At 41.6% G+C, this 16,805-nt stretch overlaps 1 protein-coding gene across 1 annotated transcript; it reads left to right on the plus strand.

Moving 5' to 3' along the window:
* The first annotated feature begins 1,831 nt into the window (after positions 1-1,831).
* On the plus strand, positions 1,832-8,212 carry B2M (beta-2-microglobulin). The gene is made up of 4 exons (XM_059059436.2): positions 1,832-2,096; positions 5,422-5,697; positions 6,277-6,304; positions 7,687-8,212. The coding sequence occupies exons 1-3, from the start codon at positions 2,030-2,032 to the stop codon at positions 6,288-6,290; spliced, it is 357 nt and encodes a 118-aa protein (XP_058915419.1). The 5' UTR covers positions 1,832-2,029; the 3' UTR covers positions 6,291-6,304; positions 7,687-8,212.
* Positions 8,213-16,805: the final 8,593 nt, after the last annotated feature.

The following is a 16,805-nucleotide window of genomic DNA, read 5'->3' on the forward strand; positions in this document are numbered from 1 at the left end:
ATTCATCCCACTAATGGGAGATAACACTGTTAAAAGGCCATGTTTGTACATTTCCAGAAGTTTGCCCTCCTAGGCAAACACTGGTCTCCTTTAAAAAAAAAAAAAAAAAACTGAAAAAATATAATTTTCTCTGTCTTCACTGTTTTTTTAAAAAAGTGATTTTAAAACTTGTTTTCCAAGTGAATAGATCAGATTCTATCTTTTAAGAATTTTAAGTACTCCAGTATTTGTCTGTGATGTGGTAAACAAGGAATATAGAGGTGACCGCTAGCCCTGTCTCTTCCTATACTCCCAAGGCACTAGAAAACAATTCAACACTAACATTCCAGGCGTTAAGAACCCTTAAATGAGTTAACAACCAACAAACAAACAAAAGGGAGGGGCAGGAGTGTCTTTACTCATAACTTTATGCCTAACCATTATTCTTTCATTTCGAGAGAGTTACAGAGAGCTGGTAGAAAAAACTGGTAACTAGCATCAATAATCATAGTACACGTCTTAATCATTACTGAACACTCCCTCTGTGCTCCCTGGGGCTCTCTCTGTGCATTATCTCCTTTCATTAGGTCTGCGGAGAGTATCCTACTTTTTCTAGTTTAGACACAACCACCACAGTAGGGATAGTTGAAACGTCTAAAAACATGGAAAAGAAACCCAGATGACATTTGTTGTGCTCTTTGGGGAAGCACCACCCAACCCCCTTCAAGTGCAAACTAAGGTGATTTCCAAGATCTCTGCCCCTCCCAGTCCCCATGGTTCACTCCCTCTTCTGAGTGTTCCACTCAGAAAAGATCCCTGGACTCAGCCACCAGGTGATGTCAGCAACTTTTTATGGTATCTCTGGAGTGGAGGTTTCCTTAAGGAGTCTAACACTGACACCCTCTTAGAGTCAGTAGGCCTAACTTCTTTGGCTGGGCCCACAGCAGATGCAACCCAAATTCTCACTAAAATTGCCCAGTCCTCTATCTTCCAAGTGTCTGAAGCACGAATGACAAATGAATCAGGTCCGTCTGAAACCTAACACTTAGCCTTTGTTTTCCTATCCATTAAAATGTAACGGGGTAATTCCTACATCCTAATGTTTACTCACGTATTCCCTCGCATGTTCGTTCGTTCCTTCATTCGTAGGTTCATCCATCCATCCTTCCATCCATCCATCCATTCACTCATTCAGTCAGTTTACCAAGTATTTACTGCATGCCAAGCACCATTCTAGTGTGGTAATTCGCAGGGAATGATGTTCCTCAAGGGGTTGGGAAAGTCTAATTTTCTAAGCAATTACTGCTTTTACCTTTTACTATCAGGGGTCATTTCCCCACAAATCAACAAAACAAAGAAAATTACCTAAACGACAGGGGCAAGATACAGGCCAGCCTTTCTCTGCACACGGTTTTCCCTGAAGGGACTCAGGAAGCAAGAAGGTCCTCCTTCACTCTGGACGGTTCTCTGAGCTGTCCTCATGAGGCCTCGAGGTTTCTGGACAACTTTTCTTGCCCAAAGAATCCAGAAGCCCTACAGCGTATTTCCGGGCTGTAATTGTGAACCCAAGTTCTGATTCTGCCCAGTACCATTCAATCTCCGTCCTTACTCTTATTAATTTATCTGGGCTTCAGTTTTCCCCATCGAAAACCAGGTTCTAGGCTCCTAATTCGCTGGGGCATGCTTGGGGAGCAAGTGTCTTAGCGTTTCTCGTGCTATTCCGAAAAGCGAAGGTTCTTCCAGACTGAAGTTCTCGGGTGGGCGGCCCACGCCCCAAGTTTGGGCGCGCACCCCTGATAAGAGGGCGCCGATGTACAGACAGCCAATCCACCCGGTTCAACCCTGCCTTCGTAAGCATCACGAGGCTTATCAGAAAATGAGACTGAAAACCGGGAAGTCCCTCTTTCTAACCTGCCCGGGCCTCGCTCGCTAGGAGACCGGTGACGGCCCGGCGGGCAGGGTTCTGATTGGCAGCCTGGGCGTGGACTATAATATAAGTGCGGGCGCGGGATCGGGCCCTCACTCCGCCACCCGGGCTGCTTCTGTAGCGATGGCTTCCTTCGTGACCTTGGTCCTGCTCGGGCTGCTCTCGGTGTCTGGCCTGCACGCCGTCCCGCGTGAGTGTCCCCTCCTCCCTTTCCCTCTTCCACCAGCCCGTCCTTGTCCCGCTCGCAGCCACTGGGCACTAACTCCGTACCCACCGTTCCCGCTCCCAAGTTTTCCTTCCCGGCTCGGTGGAGTACCACGCGGCTTTGTCTCGGGCTGTGGAGGCGGTGGTGGGGTGGGGAGTGGGGAGTGGGGAGGGGTGCGAGCCCAGGACGCCGGTTTCTCCGGGATGGGGGAGGGGACCTCTGGCACGCCCGCACCGGGTGGGTCGGGACAGAGCGACCGAGGTGGGGGAGGGGTTCTCTTCCGCTGGTTCGCGGGGCCTTTGGCTCCCCCCGCGCAGGGGGAGCGGAGGGTGGGCTAGCGGGTCCCAAAAGGCTGGGTTGGGGGCTGCGAATGGGTGGAGACCACGCGTGGGCTTTGGGGGAGTCGCCGCCAGGGTGTATCAGTCCGCTGGGAGCCCGAGGGCTTGGAGCTTTCTCCAGGAGCCCGCTAGGGTCAGCTGACGCTCTGCACTTTCCCTAAATACGCGACGACCAAACCACGGCGCAGAAGTTGCACGCGACTTTTGTGGAGTGTCCTGAGGTGTTTACATACCGCTTCACGGCGTTCATTCTCTTGTTCCCGCTACCTGTCGCTCTTAATAATAATCATAGAGCTACCCGTTGGCGGCTCACTGACCTGCGCTATGTGCTGTATGTCATTTAATTGTGAAATGCGTCTGCGATGTAAACAGGATGCCTTTATCATCAGCTTGTCACAGATGAGAAAAGGGAGGCTCGAAGAGCTGAAGTGACTTAATCACGCAGGGGATTAATGGCAGACAGTGGAGCCTGACCAGAGCATTTGGCGGGTTGTGAGCCCTTTGCCTATAATCCGTGCGTTTTTCACAACCTTCTGTGGTGAGATTCCCGGGAGCAAGCTGGGCGGACATGGGCCCCTGTTGCCTTTCTTCACAGAGGGCTCCTTGTTTGGCTTCTTGCCTGGTTCTTTCCGAGATAAACTCAGTCTCTACTTTCAGTTTTGAGTAAGCGAAGGTTTATCATTCCGAAAGGTTGTAAAACTAGGGATAAAAGTAATCAACATGCTTACCCGAGCTGTCAGGGACATCATGGATACTGAGTACCTTGTAAATACCCTGCAATATACCGGACCTTCAGATTTTTCTCTCTCAAAAAAGGCTCTGTAAAGCGAGGTTTTTGTTTGTTGTTGTTCATGAGAAAAAGGAAGTTAATTTAAAATTTATTTAGAAAAGAAGCATAATGTCTGTATTATCACTATTGATATTTGTGGGGGCACATAGCTGTAGAAAACTAGCAAGCCGACATTAAAAACTATCTGAATTTGAAAATTTCCTAAGTAATGCATGCCTGCAATATATAGAAGGCCATTTTTGGAATGTATACAAGAAACATGTAATAGTGATTCCCTCTGGGGGATCTATTTTTTGCTCTTTCCCCTATGTGGGTTTTATTTCACTTTGGATGTAGATAATTTTTCAATTAAATTACAGAAACTCAAATAATTCTCCCCAAAACTCTGAGCCAGTAAGTGGTTGAGGGCAGATTCAAACCCAGGCCTGTCTGATACACCTCCTCCTCCTAGAAGCCACTACTGTGATATTCTTCCCCCCCAAAAAAACAACCCACAAACTGCCTAGCTCCCTCAAAGAGAGAATTCTATGTGGGATGAACCTGTGCTCCCACTACTGTAGCACCTACTATGTTCTAACTATTAAAAGCTCAAATGCAAAGAGGTTTCTGAATTATCTTCTCTTTGAACTATGAAAAAAATATCAGGGCTTCATGGTTCGTCCAGTCTAGTTCTTGGTGGGCCTTTTCTTTGATGATGGGACATTTCTAGACAGATACACCTGGTCAGAGTGGCCTGGTACTCCACTTCTCTCTACCACTGGATATGGAGGATGAGCTGAACTTTATAATCATGTACCCTGAGTGTATTTGTATTTATGTGGTTAGATACATATATTTATATCAGTCTGTATACTCAGTAGCAATAACACTTCACTTTGGAAGAAAAATATAGAAATAGAGTCTATAATATTTTCTTTACACATCCCCATGGAGGGTCTAGACATGCATCCCATTTTGGAAGCCACTGTTCTGTAGCATTATGCAATATTCCCAACCTGGCAGATTATGGGAATCACTTGAGCATGCTAATTAAAAATACAAGTTCCACTGTCACATGCATTACTCCACCTGGTCCTAATGGAGAGTATGTTCTCTCCCATTTGCCATAGTCCTCACCCTTCCCTATTGTTCTTACCCAGCCCAACTACTTGATTTAAGGTATTTGCCAGCTCCTGTAGGTGTTTCAGTTTTGTTTCTTTGTTTTCTAGCTCATGAAATCAGATATAGATTCAGATAGAGATTTGTCATATAAACTCTGGACACGATGAAGAGGTTGTGTTTTGTAGAAATATACTTTGGCTTGACTCTGTTAGGAACCTGAGCACGGAGGTAACAATAATTACACCTGCCACTTACAGAGCAATTGCTGTGTGCCAGGCACTGTACTAGGCACATATTGAGAAGTCTGATTGGTCTGGATCTAGGCAGGAGGCAAAAAAAAGAGGAGTAAACATAGGGGAAAAAAACTGGGTTGAAACAGTGTACAATATCGGGATTTTTTTTTTTTTTTTTTTTTTTTTTTTTTTTTTTTTTGTGGTATGCAGGCCTCTCACTGTTGTGGCTTCTCCCATTGCGGAGCACAGGCTCCGGACACGCAGGCTCATCGGCCATGGCTCACGGGCCCAGCCGCTCCGCGGCATGCGGGATCTTCCTGGACCGGGGCACCAACCCGTGTCGCCTGCATTAGCAGGCGGACTCTCAACCACTGTGCCACCAGGGAAGCCCAATAACGGGAATTTTTGATGTGGCTAATATGGAGGGACTGTGAAGTTTTAAACGAAGCTTGATAAGTAGATTAGGGCCAAATCATATAGACTCTTGAGTGATAAGGAATTCTGTGGGTGCTGAGGAGCCATAAAAGTTCTTGAGATTCTCCACAGAGAGATTATTAAAGATACAGCACAATCTCCACTGACAGAAGAAGATGTTAAGAGAAATCTGCTAGAAAAAGCCTGAAAGGTACGTGTAGGGGAATTATGTGGGAAAGACACTAAGTCATGGTTTATCCAGAAGATGGAGGCTGCCTTTTGAAAAATGGAAGCTCATTTGGCGTGAGGGGAAATGGAATTGGGAGAAATGGAGGATCAAATATAAACACTTGGGGCCTGATCTAGCTTTGGACCAAGGTAGCCCCAAGTGAAATACTCTGCAATTTCATCTGTCTTTCCCTGCTGCTCCTCAGGTCCTCCAAAGGTTCAGGTTTACTCACGACATCCCGCAGAGAATGGAAAACCAAATTACCTGAACTGCTACGTGTCTGGGTTCCATCCACCCCAGATTGAGATTGATTTGCTGAAGAATGGGGAGAAGATGGAAGTGGAGCAATCAGACCTGTCTTTCAGCAAGGACTGGTCTTTCTACCTTCTGGTCCACGCTGCGTTCACTCCCAATGCAGTGGATCAGTATACCTGCCGCGTGAAACACGTTACTCTCATAGAGCCCAAGACAGTTAAGTGGGGTAAGTTTTCAAGTTCCTTCCTTAGCTGCTGACAGTTGTATCTGAACATAGCCACAGCATACAGCTGCCTTGATATAAAAACATCTGCATACTGGGATTATCAGGGAATGTTATTAAAGCTCTGATTAGTGGCACCTTCTGAGAGATCTCTGCACAGCGTCGTCACTGAGACAGTGGTTTCCCTGTAGGGAGAGCAGGGGGCAGTAGCAGCACTTCCCCAAGTGCACAGGCACTCGCAATGGTTCTTTCCTACTGGCTTCCTTGGGCCTTCCTGATAGTCTCAGGGATACTCAGGACCAAGGAGAGTCTCAGGAAGGCACTGGCCTTGTCTGTAAGCCCTGCTATGGTAGTGCCCTCCAAGCCTAGACTCCTCCAGTTCTCTGGCTGGCTTGGGATCTAAGGCTAGTAGGCAAGGTTGGGTCCTACTGGGTTTTTCTTAACAAGGCACTCAACGGTGAAGGGCAGTGGGCTCTTCTGCCAGCTTTAATTACAACAGTTTTAGACATTTGTTAGTACATAGTATTTCAAAAGTGAAACTTAACTGTTTCTCTTTTCCTTTCTCCATTTTCTTTTTTGTAGATCGAGACCACTAACCAGCATCATGGAGGTGGGTTTCTAATCTTAAGAAAATCTTTTTAAATTTTATTTATTTATTTATTTATTTGTTTATTCATTTTTGGCTGTGTTAGGTGTTTGTTGCTGTGTGCGGGCTTTCTCTAGTTGCGGCGAGCGGGGGCTACTCTTTGTTGTGGTGGGCTAACTTCTTATTGTGGTGGCTTCTCTTGTTGCAGAGCATGGGCCTAGGCGCGCGGGCTTCAGTAGTTGTGGCATGTGCGCTCAGTAGTTGTGGCTCGCGGGCTCTAAAGCACAGGCTCAGTAGTTGCAGTGCACGGGTTTAGTTGCTGCGCGGCATGTGGGATCTTCCAGGACCAGGGCTTGAACCCGTGTCCCCTGCATTGGCAGGTGGATTCTTAACCGCTGCGCCACCAGGGAAGCTCCAGAAAATCTTTTTTTAATGTCACTATCTTGGAGACTGTTATAGACAGCTCTAATATGATAACCCTCACTGTCTGGAGGACATTCATCAGGGTAGCAATTTAGCAGGCAGAGAAGAACCCCATGGGGTCACATTCCCTTCTCCTTTCGGGTGTCATGAGGAAGGCATGTGACCCTGGGTGTGGCTCTGCCAGCATCACTGACCCTCTAAAGGGAGGACAGAAGAGCTGCAGGTGTGCTGTGACAGGACAGAGGCAGCGGTTACCCACAACACCTGCAAGGGTTTGCTCTTTCTTCTGCCATTGCTGCCTTGGGCGTCTCTGGGCCTTCAAAAGTGAACCGTCCCTTCCTTTGCATGGCAGTTGCTTTGTTATTTAGCCAGAAGGGAAGAGTGACATGGTTCTGCAGACGCACCGTTCCTAAGTGTGTGGGCACTGTGGTTGCCTCTAGAAGCTCCCAGTCCAATAGAGGAAAGAAATGGAAACAGATTGTTGTAACCTAATGTAAAGCTAGTATAACAGACGTATATTGCAAGTATCTGTAGCAGCATGAAACAGGGAGCAATTGGACTTCTCTGCATCTTCAGTTGGAGGCCAGAGGCAGATAATCCAGCTTTTCTGGGAAATTTTACTCCACAGGGTATCTTGGCACTGAAAACCTATTCAAATTTCCTGTTACACTGTAGGACAAGGAAGCTAATTTTCGAGAGAAAGAGAGAGTTTGGCTGACCTGCCCAGAGTCATACAGTTACTAAATGGTAGAGCCAGGATCTGCACTATGTAGTACCAGCATTCTTTCCTCTAAGGTTGTGGGGAAACCAGTGGGATAAACTAGTAGGATATGCTCTTTTAATGAGTCTGGAAAATCACCTGCAGCTATTACTTTTACCAACAGCGATTTATATAGCACAGGTTAGGTAAAGTTTGGTAGTGCTATCTATAATCCTAATAAAATAAATGTATTTGCTAATATTCCTTTTTTTCTTTTTTTCAGTTTTGAAGATGCCTCATTTGGATTGGACTTATTCCAAATTCTGTTTTCTTGCTTTTTAATGCTGATATGCTTTTATGCTTAATGGACATAAATGAGAAGTTATATTGATGTTACCACAAATATCATCTTCTTTATAATTTTTCTTTGTGCACTACATCTCCATGTTTGCCCTGTCTTGGCATGTAGCTGTAGTTGGGGTGCTGGCAGCGTAGTGGTGGGGAGGAAAGAACTCTCATGTTCATCATCAACATCTTGGTCAAATTTGAAGTCTTTATTGTCTTTTGCACACAAAACTAGGTAGCAAGATAACTGCATATTTAGAGTAAACCTCCAATTTGTAATGTTTCTTAGAATTATGGAAAATTTTTGGAAAGATAATTGTCAGAATTATTGGAAATTTATTATAGTGGATGACATTTTGTCATATGAAATCATATTTACTTCTTAACATCTGTTAGTGTGAGACATGGTTGTGCCTGTTTTTATTTTATTTTGTTTCACTAATTAAAATGCTGGTAAAACTTGATGTGTTTAGTACTTATATATCACTCCTCTTCTAACCAATTTGTTCAAACAGGGAAATGATCTTCAAATATCACTTGGAGAAGAGTGTGAACTCCTGATGGGTAGGGTTTGGCTCATAGTGGAAGGGGCATCAGTGATCTGCATTTTACGAATGAGGAACAGCATCCCCAAGAAGTTAAATGACTTAGGGTGACACAGCTCTCTGCTGGAAGACCTGGCTTCTGTCTTTTAACCAGAATTCTGTTCCCTGGGCTAAGAAATGAGGACTGTGTGGACTTTAAGAGGGAGCAAAAGTATCTGGAGGATTTCATATTTTAGCAAGCAATATACCTAAATGAAAAATACTAGATTAAAAAATTTCAAGGCATAATTTATACTTGATGACCAGCTTTGTGCATTTAAAAAAATTTGACCATGAATTTGAGTGAGTTAGTGCTAGGTACTGATGAGATGAATAAGACACAACACTGCTCTCAAATTGCCTTAGTGGAGGGGTAGACATGCACTTGAACAATTAAAATATATACTGATAAAGAGTATAGCATAGGGCTTCCCTGGTGGTGCAGTGGTTGAGAGTCTGCCTGCCGATGCAGCGGACACAGGTTCGTGCCCCGGTCTGGGAGGATCCCGCATGCCGCGGAGCAGCTGGGCCCGTGAGCCATGGCCGCTGAGCCGGTGCGTCTGGGGCCTGTGCTCCGCAACGGGAGAGGCCACAACAGTGAGAGGCCCGCGTACCGGAAAAAAATTAAATAAATAAAAATAAAATAAAATAAAAATTGTTGGAAATAATAATTTTTTTATCTCACTTTTTTTTCACTGTCCCAAATGAAAACATGGCATAAAAGGAAACAATACAGGGAACTGGCAAATGTTCTTTTCTAGTTTTTGTCAACAACTACTCTCCCAATATGTTTGGGCTTGTTGCTTTTTACTTATATTTCTTATGTGTAAACTCTTGAGGTAAAACTCAAAGCCTTTCTTTAAAAAAATCAGTATTTTGTCTGCGAAGTAGCCATCAAGATTTTAGGGCCAAAAAATTAGCCTCATCTTTCCTTGAATTCTAGGCTTTTACAAAAAGAAAAATGAAGACTAAAATTTGGGTCCCAGTTATCTTAAGAAATGAAGTATCTGTGAGTAGCTTAATTGGAAACTTTATGCATTAAAAACTATTCTGATACTTTAGAGAGCACAAGAAGGGCTAACAGAAAAATAACCAACTAGTAAATATAATTAAAAGTCACAGTTTGATCATGTATCAAGTACCTACTATGCACTAAATTCCACACAACTTCTCTCATTAATTGGATACAGTTATTCATCTTCTTTGGTCCTCCACAACATAGATGATTAAAAAGTCTACAAAACTAAGAAGCTATTTATATATCTACAGAACACACACCCAACTGAAAACTGCAGTGATGTGCAGCCTTCCCCTCCCCCATTGCCCACTTCCTCTTTTTACTATTTTCACTTAGAGAAAACAGAGAGGACTCTTGATGCCACACAATGCCATACTGTTATTTGAAGTGTTTTTTTTGTTATACTAAGCTATCTACAACTTTCCATACCATTTTCATCATCTGAAGAGTCAGTGAATGTCTTAGGTCGAGTTCTTGCAGAAGCAGGCCGTGAGCCAGTGGATGTAAATGATTTAGTATTAAGAAAGGGCTTCCAAGCAGAGAGTCCCATACGAGATAAACCCAAGGAGAAACATACTGAGACACACAGTAATCAAACTGGCAAAAATTAAAGACAAAGAAAAATTATTGAAAGCAACAAGGGAAAAATGACAAATAACAAACAAGGGAACTCCCATAAGGTTAACAGCTGATCTTTCAGCAGAAACTCTACAAGCCAGAAGGGAGTGGCATGATATACTTAAAGTGATGAAAGGGAAGAAGCTACAACCAAGATTACTCTACCCTGGCAAGGATCTCATTCAGATTTGATGGAGAAATCAAAAGCTTTACAGACAAGCAAAAGCTAAGAGAATTCAGCACTACCAAACCAACTCTACAACAAATGGTAAAGGAACTTCTCTAGGCAAGAAACACAAGAGAAGGAAAAGACCTACAAGAACAACCCGAAACAATTAAGTAAATGGTAATAGGAACATACATATCAATAATTACCTTAAATGTAAATGGATTAAATGCTCCCACCAAAAGACACACACTGGCTGAATGGATACAAAAACAAGACCCATATATATGCTGTCTACAAGAGACCCACTTCAGACCTAGGGACACATACAAACTGAAAGTGAGGGGATGGAAAAAGATATTCCATGCAAATGGAAATCAGAAGAAAGCTGGAGTAGCAATTCTCATATCAGAGAAAATAGACTTTAAAATAAAAACCATTACAAGAGACAAAGAAGGACACTACATAATGATGAAAGGATCGATCCATGAAGAAGATATAACAATTGTAAATATTTATGCACCCAACATAGGAGCACCTCAATACATAAGGCAAATACTAACAGCCATAAAAGGGGAAATTGACAGTAACACAATCATAGTAGGGGACTTTAACACCCCACTTTCACCAATGGACAGATCATCCAAAATGAAAATAAATAAGGAAACACAAGCTTTAAATGATACATTACACAAGATGGACTTAATTGATATTTATAGGACATTCCATCCAAAAACAACAGAATATACATTTTTCTCAAGTGCTCATGGAACATTCTCCAGGATAGATCATATCTTGGGTCACAAATGAAGCCTTGGCAAATTTAAGAAAATTGAAATCGTATCAAGTATCTTTTCCGACCACAATGCTATGAGACTAGATATCAATTACAGGAAAAGATCTGTAAAAATTACAAACACATGGAGGCTAAACAATACACTACTTAATAATGAAGTGATCACTGAAGAAATCAAAGAGGAAATCAAAAAATACTGAGAAACAAATGACAATGGAGACACGACGACCCAAAACCTATGGGATACAGCAAAAGCAGTTCTAAGAGGGAAGTTAATAGCAATACAATCATACCTTAAGAAACAGGAAACATCTCGAATAAACAACCTAACTTGCACCTAAAGCAATTAGAGAAAGAAGAACAAAAAACCCCCAAATTTAGCAGAAGGAAAGAAATTATAAAGATCAGATCAGAAATAAATGAAAAAGAAATGAAGGAAACAATAGCAAAGATCAATAAAAGTAAAAGCTGGTTCTTTGAGAACATAAATAAAATTGATAAACCATTAGCCAGACTCATCAAGAAAAAAAGGGAGAAGACTCAAATCAATAGAATTAGAAATGAAAAAGGAGATGTAACAACTGACACAGCAGAAATGCAAAAGATTATTAGAGATTACTACAAGCAACTGTATGCCAATAAAATGGACAACCTGGAAGAAATGGACAAATTCTTAGAAATGCACAAACTGCCAAGACTGAACCAGGAAGAAATAGAAAATATGAACAGACCAATCACAAGCACTGAAATTGAAACTGTGATTAAAAATCTTCCAACAAACAAAAGCCCAGGACCAGATGGCTTCACAGGTGAATTCTATCAAACATTTAGAGAAGAGCTAAAACCTATGCTTCTCAAACTCTTCCAAAAGATAGCAGAGGGAGGAACACTCCCAAACTCATTCTATGAGGCCACCATCACCCTGATACCAAAACCAGACAAAGATGTCACAAAGAAAGAAAACTACAGGCCAATATCACTGATGAACATAGATGCAAAAATCCTCAACAAAATACTAGCAAACAGAATCCAACAGCACATTAAAAGGATCATACACCATGATCAAGTGGGGTTTATTCCAGGAATGCAAGGATTCTTCAATATACACAAATCAATCAACATGATACACCATATCAACAAACTGAAGGAGAAAAACCATATGATCATCTCAATAGATGCAGAGAAAGCTTTTGACAAAATTCAACACCCATTTATGATAAAAACCCTGCAGAAAGTAGGCATACAGGGAACTTTCCTCAACATAATAAAGGCAGTATATGACAAACCCACAGCCAGCATTGTTCTCAATGGTGAAAAACGGAAACCATTTCCACTAAGATCAGGAACAAGACAAGGTTGCCCACTCTCACCAATCTTATTCAACCTAGTTTTGGAAGTTCTAGCCACAGCAATCAGAGAAAAAAAAGAAATAAAAGGAATCCAAATAGGAAAAGAAGAAGTAAAGCTGTTACTGTTTGCAGAGGACATGATACTATACATAGAGAATCCTAAGGATGCTACCAGAAAACTACTAGAGCTAATCAATGAATTTGGTAAAGTAGCAGGATACAAAATTAATGCACAGAAATCTCTGGAATTCTTATACACTAGTGATGAAAAATCTAAAAGTGAAATTAAGAAAACACTCCCATTTACCACTGCAACAAAAAGAATAAAATATCTAGGAATAAACCTACCTAAGGAGACAAAAGACTTGTATGCAGAAAACTATAAGACACTGATGAAAGAAATTAAAGATGATACAAATACGTGGAGAAATATACCATGTTCTTGGATTGGAAGAGTCAACATTGTGAAAATGACTCTACTACCCAAAGCAATCTACAGATTCAATGCAATCCCTATCAAATTACCACTGGCATTTTTTACAGAACTAGAACAAAATATTTCACAATTTGTATGGAAACACAAAAGACCCTGAATAGCCAAAGTAATCTTGAGAAAGAAAAATGGAGCTGGAGGAATCAGGCTCCCTGACTTCAGATTATACTACAAGGCTAGAGTAATCAAGACAGTATGGTACTGGCACAAAAACAGAAATATAGATCAATGGAACAGGATAGAAAGCCCAGAGATAAACCCACACACATATGGTCACCTTATCTTTGATAAAGGAGGGAAGGATATACAGTGGAGAAAAGACAGTCTCTTCAATAAGTGGTGCTGGGAAAACTGGACAGCTACATGTAAAAGCATGAAATTAGAACACTCCCTAACACCACACACAAAAATAAACTCAAAATTGATTAAAGACCTAAATGTAAGGCCAGACACTATAAAACTCTTAGAGGAAAACATAGGCAGAACACTCTATGATATAAATCACAGCAAGATCCTTTTTGACCCATGTCCTAGAGAAATGGAAATAAAAACAAAAATAAACAAATGGGACCTAAGGAAACTTAAAAGCTTTTGCACAGCAAAGGATACCATAAACAAGATGAAAAGACAACCCTCAGAATGGGAGAAAATAGTTGCAAATGAAGCAACTGACAAAGGATTTATCTCCAAAATTTATAAGCAACTCATGCAGCTCAATAACAAAAAAACAAACAACCCAATCCAAAAATGAGCAGAAGACCTAAATAGACATTTCTCCAAAGAAGATATACAGATTGCCAACAGACACATGAAAGAATGCTCAACATCATTAATCATTAGAGAAATGCAAATCAAATCTACAATGAGGTATCACCTCACACCAATCAGAATGGCCATCATCAAAAACTCTAGAAACAATAAATGCTGGAGAGGGTGTGGAGAAAAGGGAACCCTCTTGCACTGCTGGTGGGAATGTAAATTGATACAGCCACTATGGAGAACAGTATGGAGGTTCCTTAGAAAACTACAAATAGAACTACCATACGACCCAGCAATCCCACTACTGGGCATATACCCTGATAAAACCATAATTCAAAAAGAGTCATGTACCAAAATGTTCATTGCAGGCAGCTCTATTTACAATAGCCAGGACATGGAAGCAACCTAAGTGTCCATCAACAGATGAATGGATAAAGAAGATGTGGCACATATATACAATGGAATATTACTCAGCCATAAAAAGAAATGAAACTGAGTTATTTGTAATGAGGTGGATAGACCTGGAGTCTGTCATACAGAGTGAAGTAAGTCAGAAGGAGAAAAACAAATACCGTATGCTAACATATATATATGGAATCTAAGAAAAAAAAAGTCATGAAGAGATTAGTGATAGGATGGGAATAAAACACAGACCTACTAGAGCATGGCCTTGAGGATATAGGAAGGGGGAAGGGTAAGATGTGACGAAGTGAGAGAGTGGCAATCAGCAATCAGAGTAGAAAAAGAAATAAAAGGAATCCAAATTGGAAAAGAAGACGTAAAACTGTCACTGTTTGAAGACGACATAATACTATACATAGAGATCCTAAAGATGCCACCAGAAAACTACTAGACCTAATCAATGAATTTGGTAAAGTTGCAGGATACAAAATTAATGCACAGAAATCTCTTGCATTCCTATACACTAATGATGAAAAATCTGAAAGAGAAATTAAAGAAACACTCCCATTTACCATTGCAACAAAAAGAATAAAATACCTAGGTATAAACCTACATAGGGTGACAAAAGACCTGTATGCAGAAAACTATAAGACACTGATGAAAGAAATTAAAGATGATACCAACAGATGGAGAGATATACCATGTTCTTGGATTGGAAGAATCAATATTGTGAAAATGACTATACTACCCAAAGCAATCTACAGATTTAATGAAATCCCTATCAAATTACCAATGGCATTTTTTACAGAACTAGAACAAAAAATCTTAAAATTTGTATGGAGACACAAAAGACCCCGAATAGCCAAAGCAGTCTTGAAAACAATAAACAGAGCTGGAGGAATCAGACTCCCTGAGTTCAGGCTATACTACAAAGCTACAGTAATGAAGACAATATGGTACTGGCACAAAAGTAGAAACATAGATCAATGGAACAGGATAGAAAGCCCAGAGATAAACCCACACACCTATGGTCAACTAATCTATGACAAAGGAGACAAGGATATACAATGGAGAAAAGACAGTCTCTTCAATAAGTGGTGCTGGGAAAACTGGACAGCTACATGTAAAAGAATGAAATTAGAACACTCCGTAACACCATACACAAAAATAAACTCAAAATGGATTCAAGGCCTAAATGTAAGACTGGACACTATAAAACTCTTAGAGGAAAACACAGGAAGAACACTCTGACGTAAATCACAGCAAGATCTTTTTTGATCCACCTCCTAGAGTAATGGAAATAAAAACAAAAATAAACAAATGGGACCTAAGGAAACTTAAAAGCTTTTGCACAGCAAAGGAAACCATAAACAAGACGAAAAGACAACCCTCAGAATGGGAGGAAATATTTGAAAAAGAATCAACGGACAAAGGATTAATCTCCAAAATATATAAACAGCTCATGCAGCTCAGTATGAAAAAAACAAACAACCCAGTCCAAAAATGGGCAGAATACCTAAATAGACATTTCTCCAAAGAAGACATACAGATGGCCAAGAAGCACATGAAAAGTTGCTCAACATCACTAATTTTTGTTTTTTTTCTAGTCATTAGATCAGCAACTCTCACGCTGAGAAAAGTGGTTCTCAATGGAGGCAGTACGTCTCTCTAGGAGAAGTTTTGGAAATTGACTGGGCTTCTGTTGCTTGTTCCAATGATGGGGTCCCTACGGTATTTAAGGGCTGAGGGCCAGGGACCCCATCCCTTGTTCCTAGAACAGAATCTAGGATAAAACTCTTTATAACTTCACTCACTGCCTCTGTTAGAAAGGGAATCCCGGGCAAGATGAACCTCTGCATAGACTAATTGGTTCATTTCTTATTTGCTATTAGAAACTCAAATTATCAAAGAGCTTTTTAGTCTCTCCATTTTTTTTTTTTTTTTTTTGTGGTACGCAGGCCTCTCACTGTTGTGGCCTCTCCCATTGCGAAGCACAGGCTCCGGACGCACAGGCTTAGTGACCTTGGCTCACGGGCCCAGCCGCTCTGCGGCATGTGGGATCCTCCTAGACAGGGGCACGAACCTGTGTCCCCTGCATCGGCAGGTGGACTCCCAACCACTGCGCCACCAGGGAAGCCCTAGTCTCTCCATTTTTTACTCTGGATAAAAATAAGTGTTTTCTTGAGATCCTCATACTGGATCATGTGTGAAGTAGTGACCCTTTCTTGGTGTTTAATGATTTTTGTGCCTCTCTTCATGTAAGTGCCCATTGGGCTTCTCCTCCTCACTACCATCAGGACACAGAATGAGGAGGGACACAAAGTTTAAACTTTGTTTAAATGTGCAGTTATCAAAAACTTTTGAGTACACATTTTTCTCTATTTATATACTTTATTTAATTAATTAATTAATTTATTTATTTATTTTTGCGGTACACGGGCCTCTCACTGTTGTGGCCTCTTCCATTGCGGAGCACAGGCTCCGGACGCGCAGGCTCAGCGGCCATGGCTCACTGGCCTAGCTGCTCTGCAGCATGGGGGAACTTCCTGGACCGGGGCATGAACCCATGACCCCTGCATCCGCAGGCGGACTCTCAACCACTGCGCCACCAGGTAAGCCCCTTATCTATATACTTTATACTGCTGTCAATCTTATTTTAAGTATTACTAATGCTTAATTTTTCAGTTAAAAATTCAGATGGAGCTTTCTCATAAGTGGCTCCCAGAAGATTCACCCCACCCCACTGTGGGAATACAGCGGTTGTGGAGATGGAGACAGGAATGGAACCAGAATCAGAGTTCAAATATACCAGAAAATGTGGGCTGTAAATTCTTATGTAAGTCAGAGACTGACTGGCCAAGAGCTGTGGGAC

Source organism: Kogia breviceps, chromosome 3 (genome assembly GCF_026419965.1).
Source record: "Kogia breviceps isolate mKogBre1 chromosome 3, mKogBre1 haplotype 1, whole genome shotgun sequence".
NCBI classification, from domain to species: Eukaryota; Metazoa; Chordata; class Mammalia; order Artiodactyla; family Physeteridae; genus Kogia; species Kogia breviceps.

What these genes read in the sequence shown, in the direction of transcription:
- B2M (XM_059059436.2), top strand. Translation starts at nt 2,030, where the DNA reads ATGGCTTCCTTCGTGACCTTGGTCCTGCTCGGGCTGCTCTCGGTGTCT. An exon ending in TGGCCTGCACGCCGTCCCGC is followed by an intron (nt 2,097 to 5,421) that starts GTGAGTGTCCCC and finishes GCTGCTCCTCAG; the next exon opens with GTCCTCCAAAGGTTCAGGTT.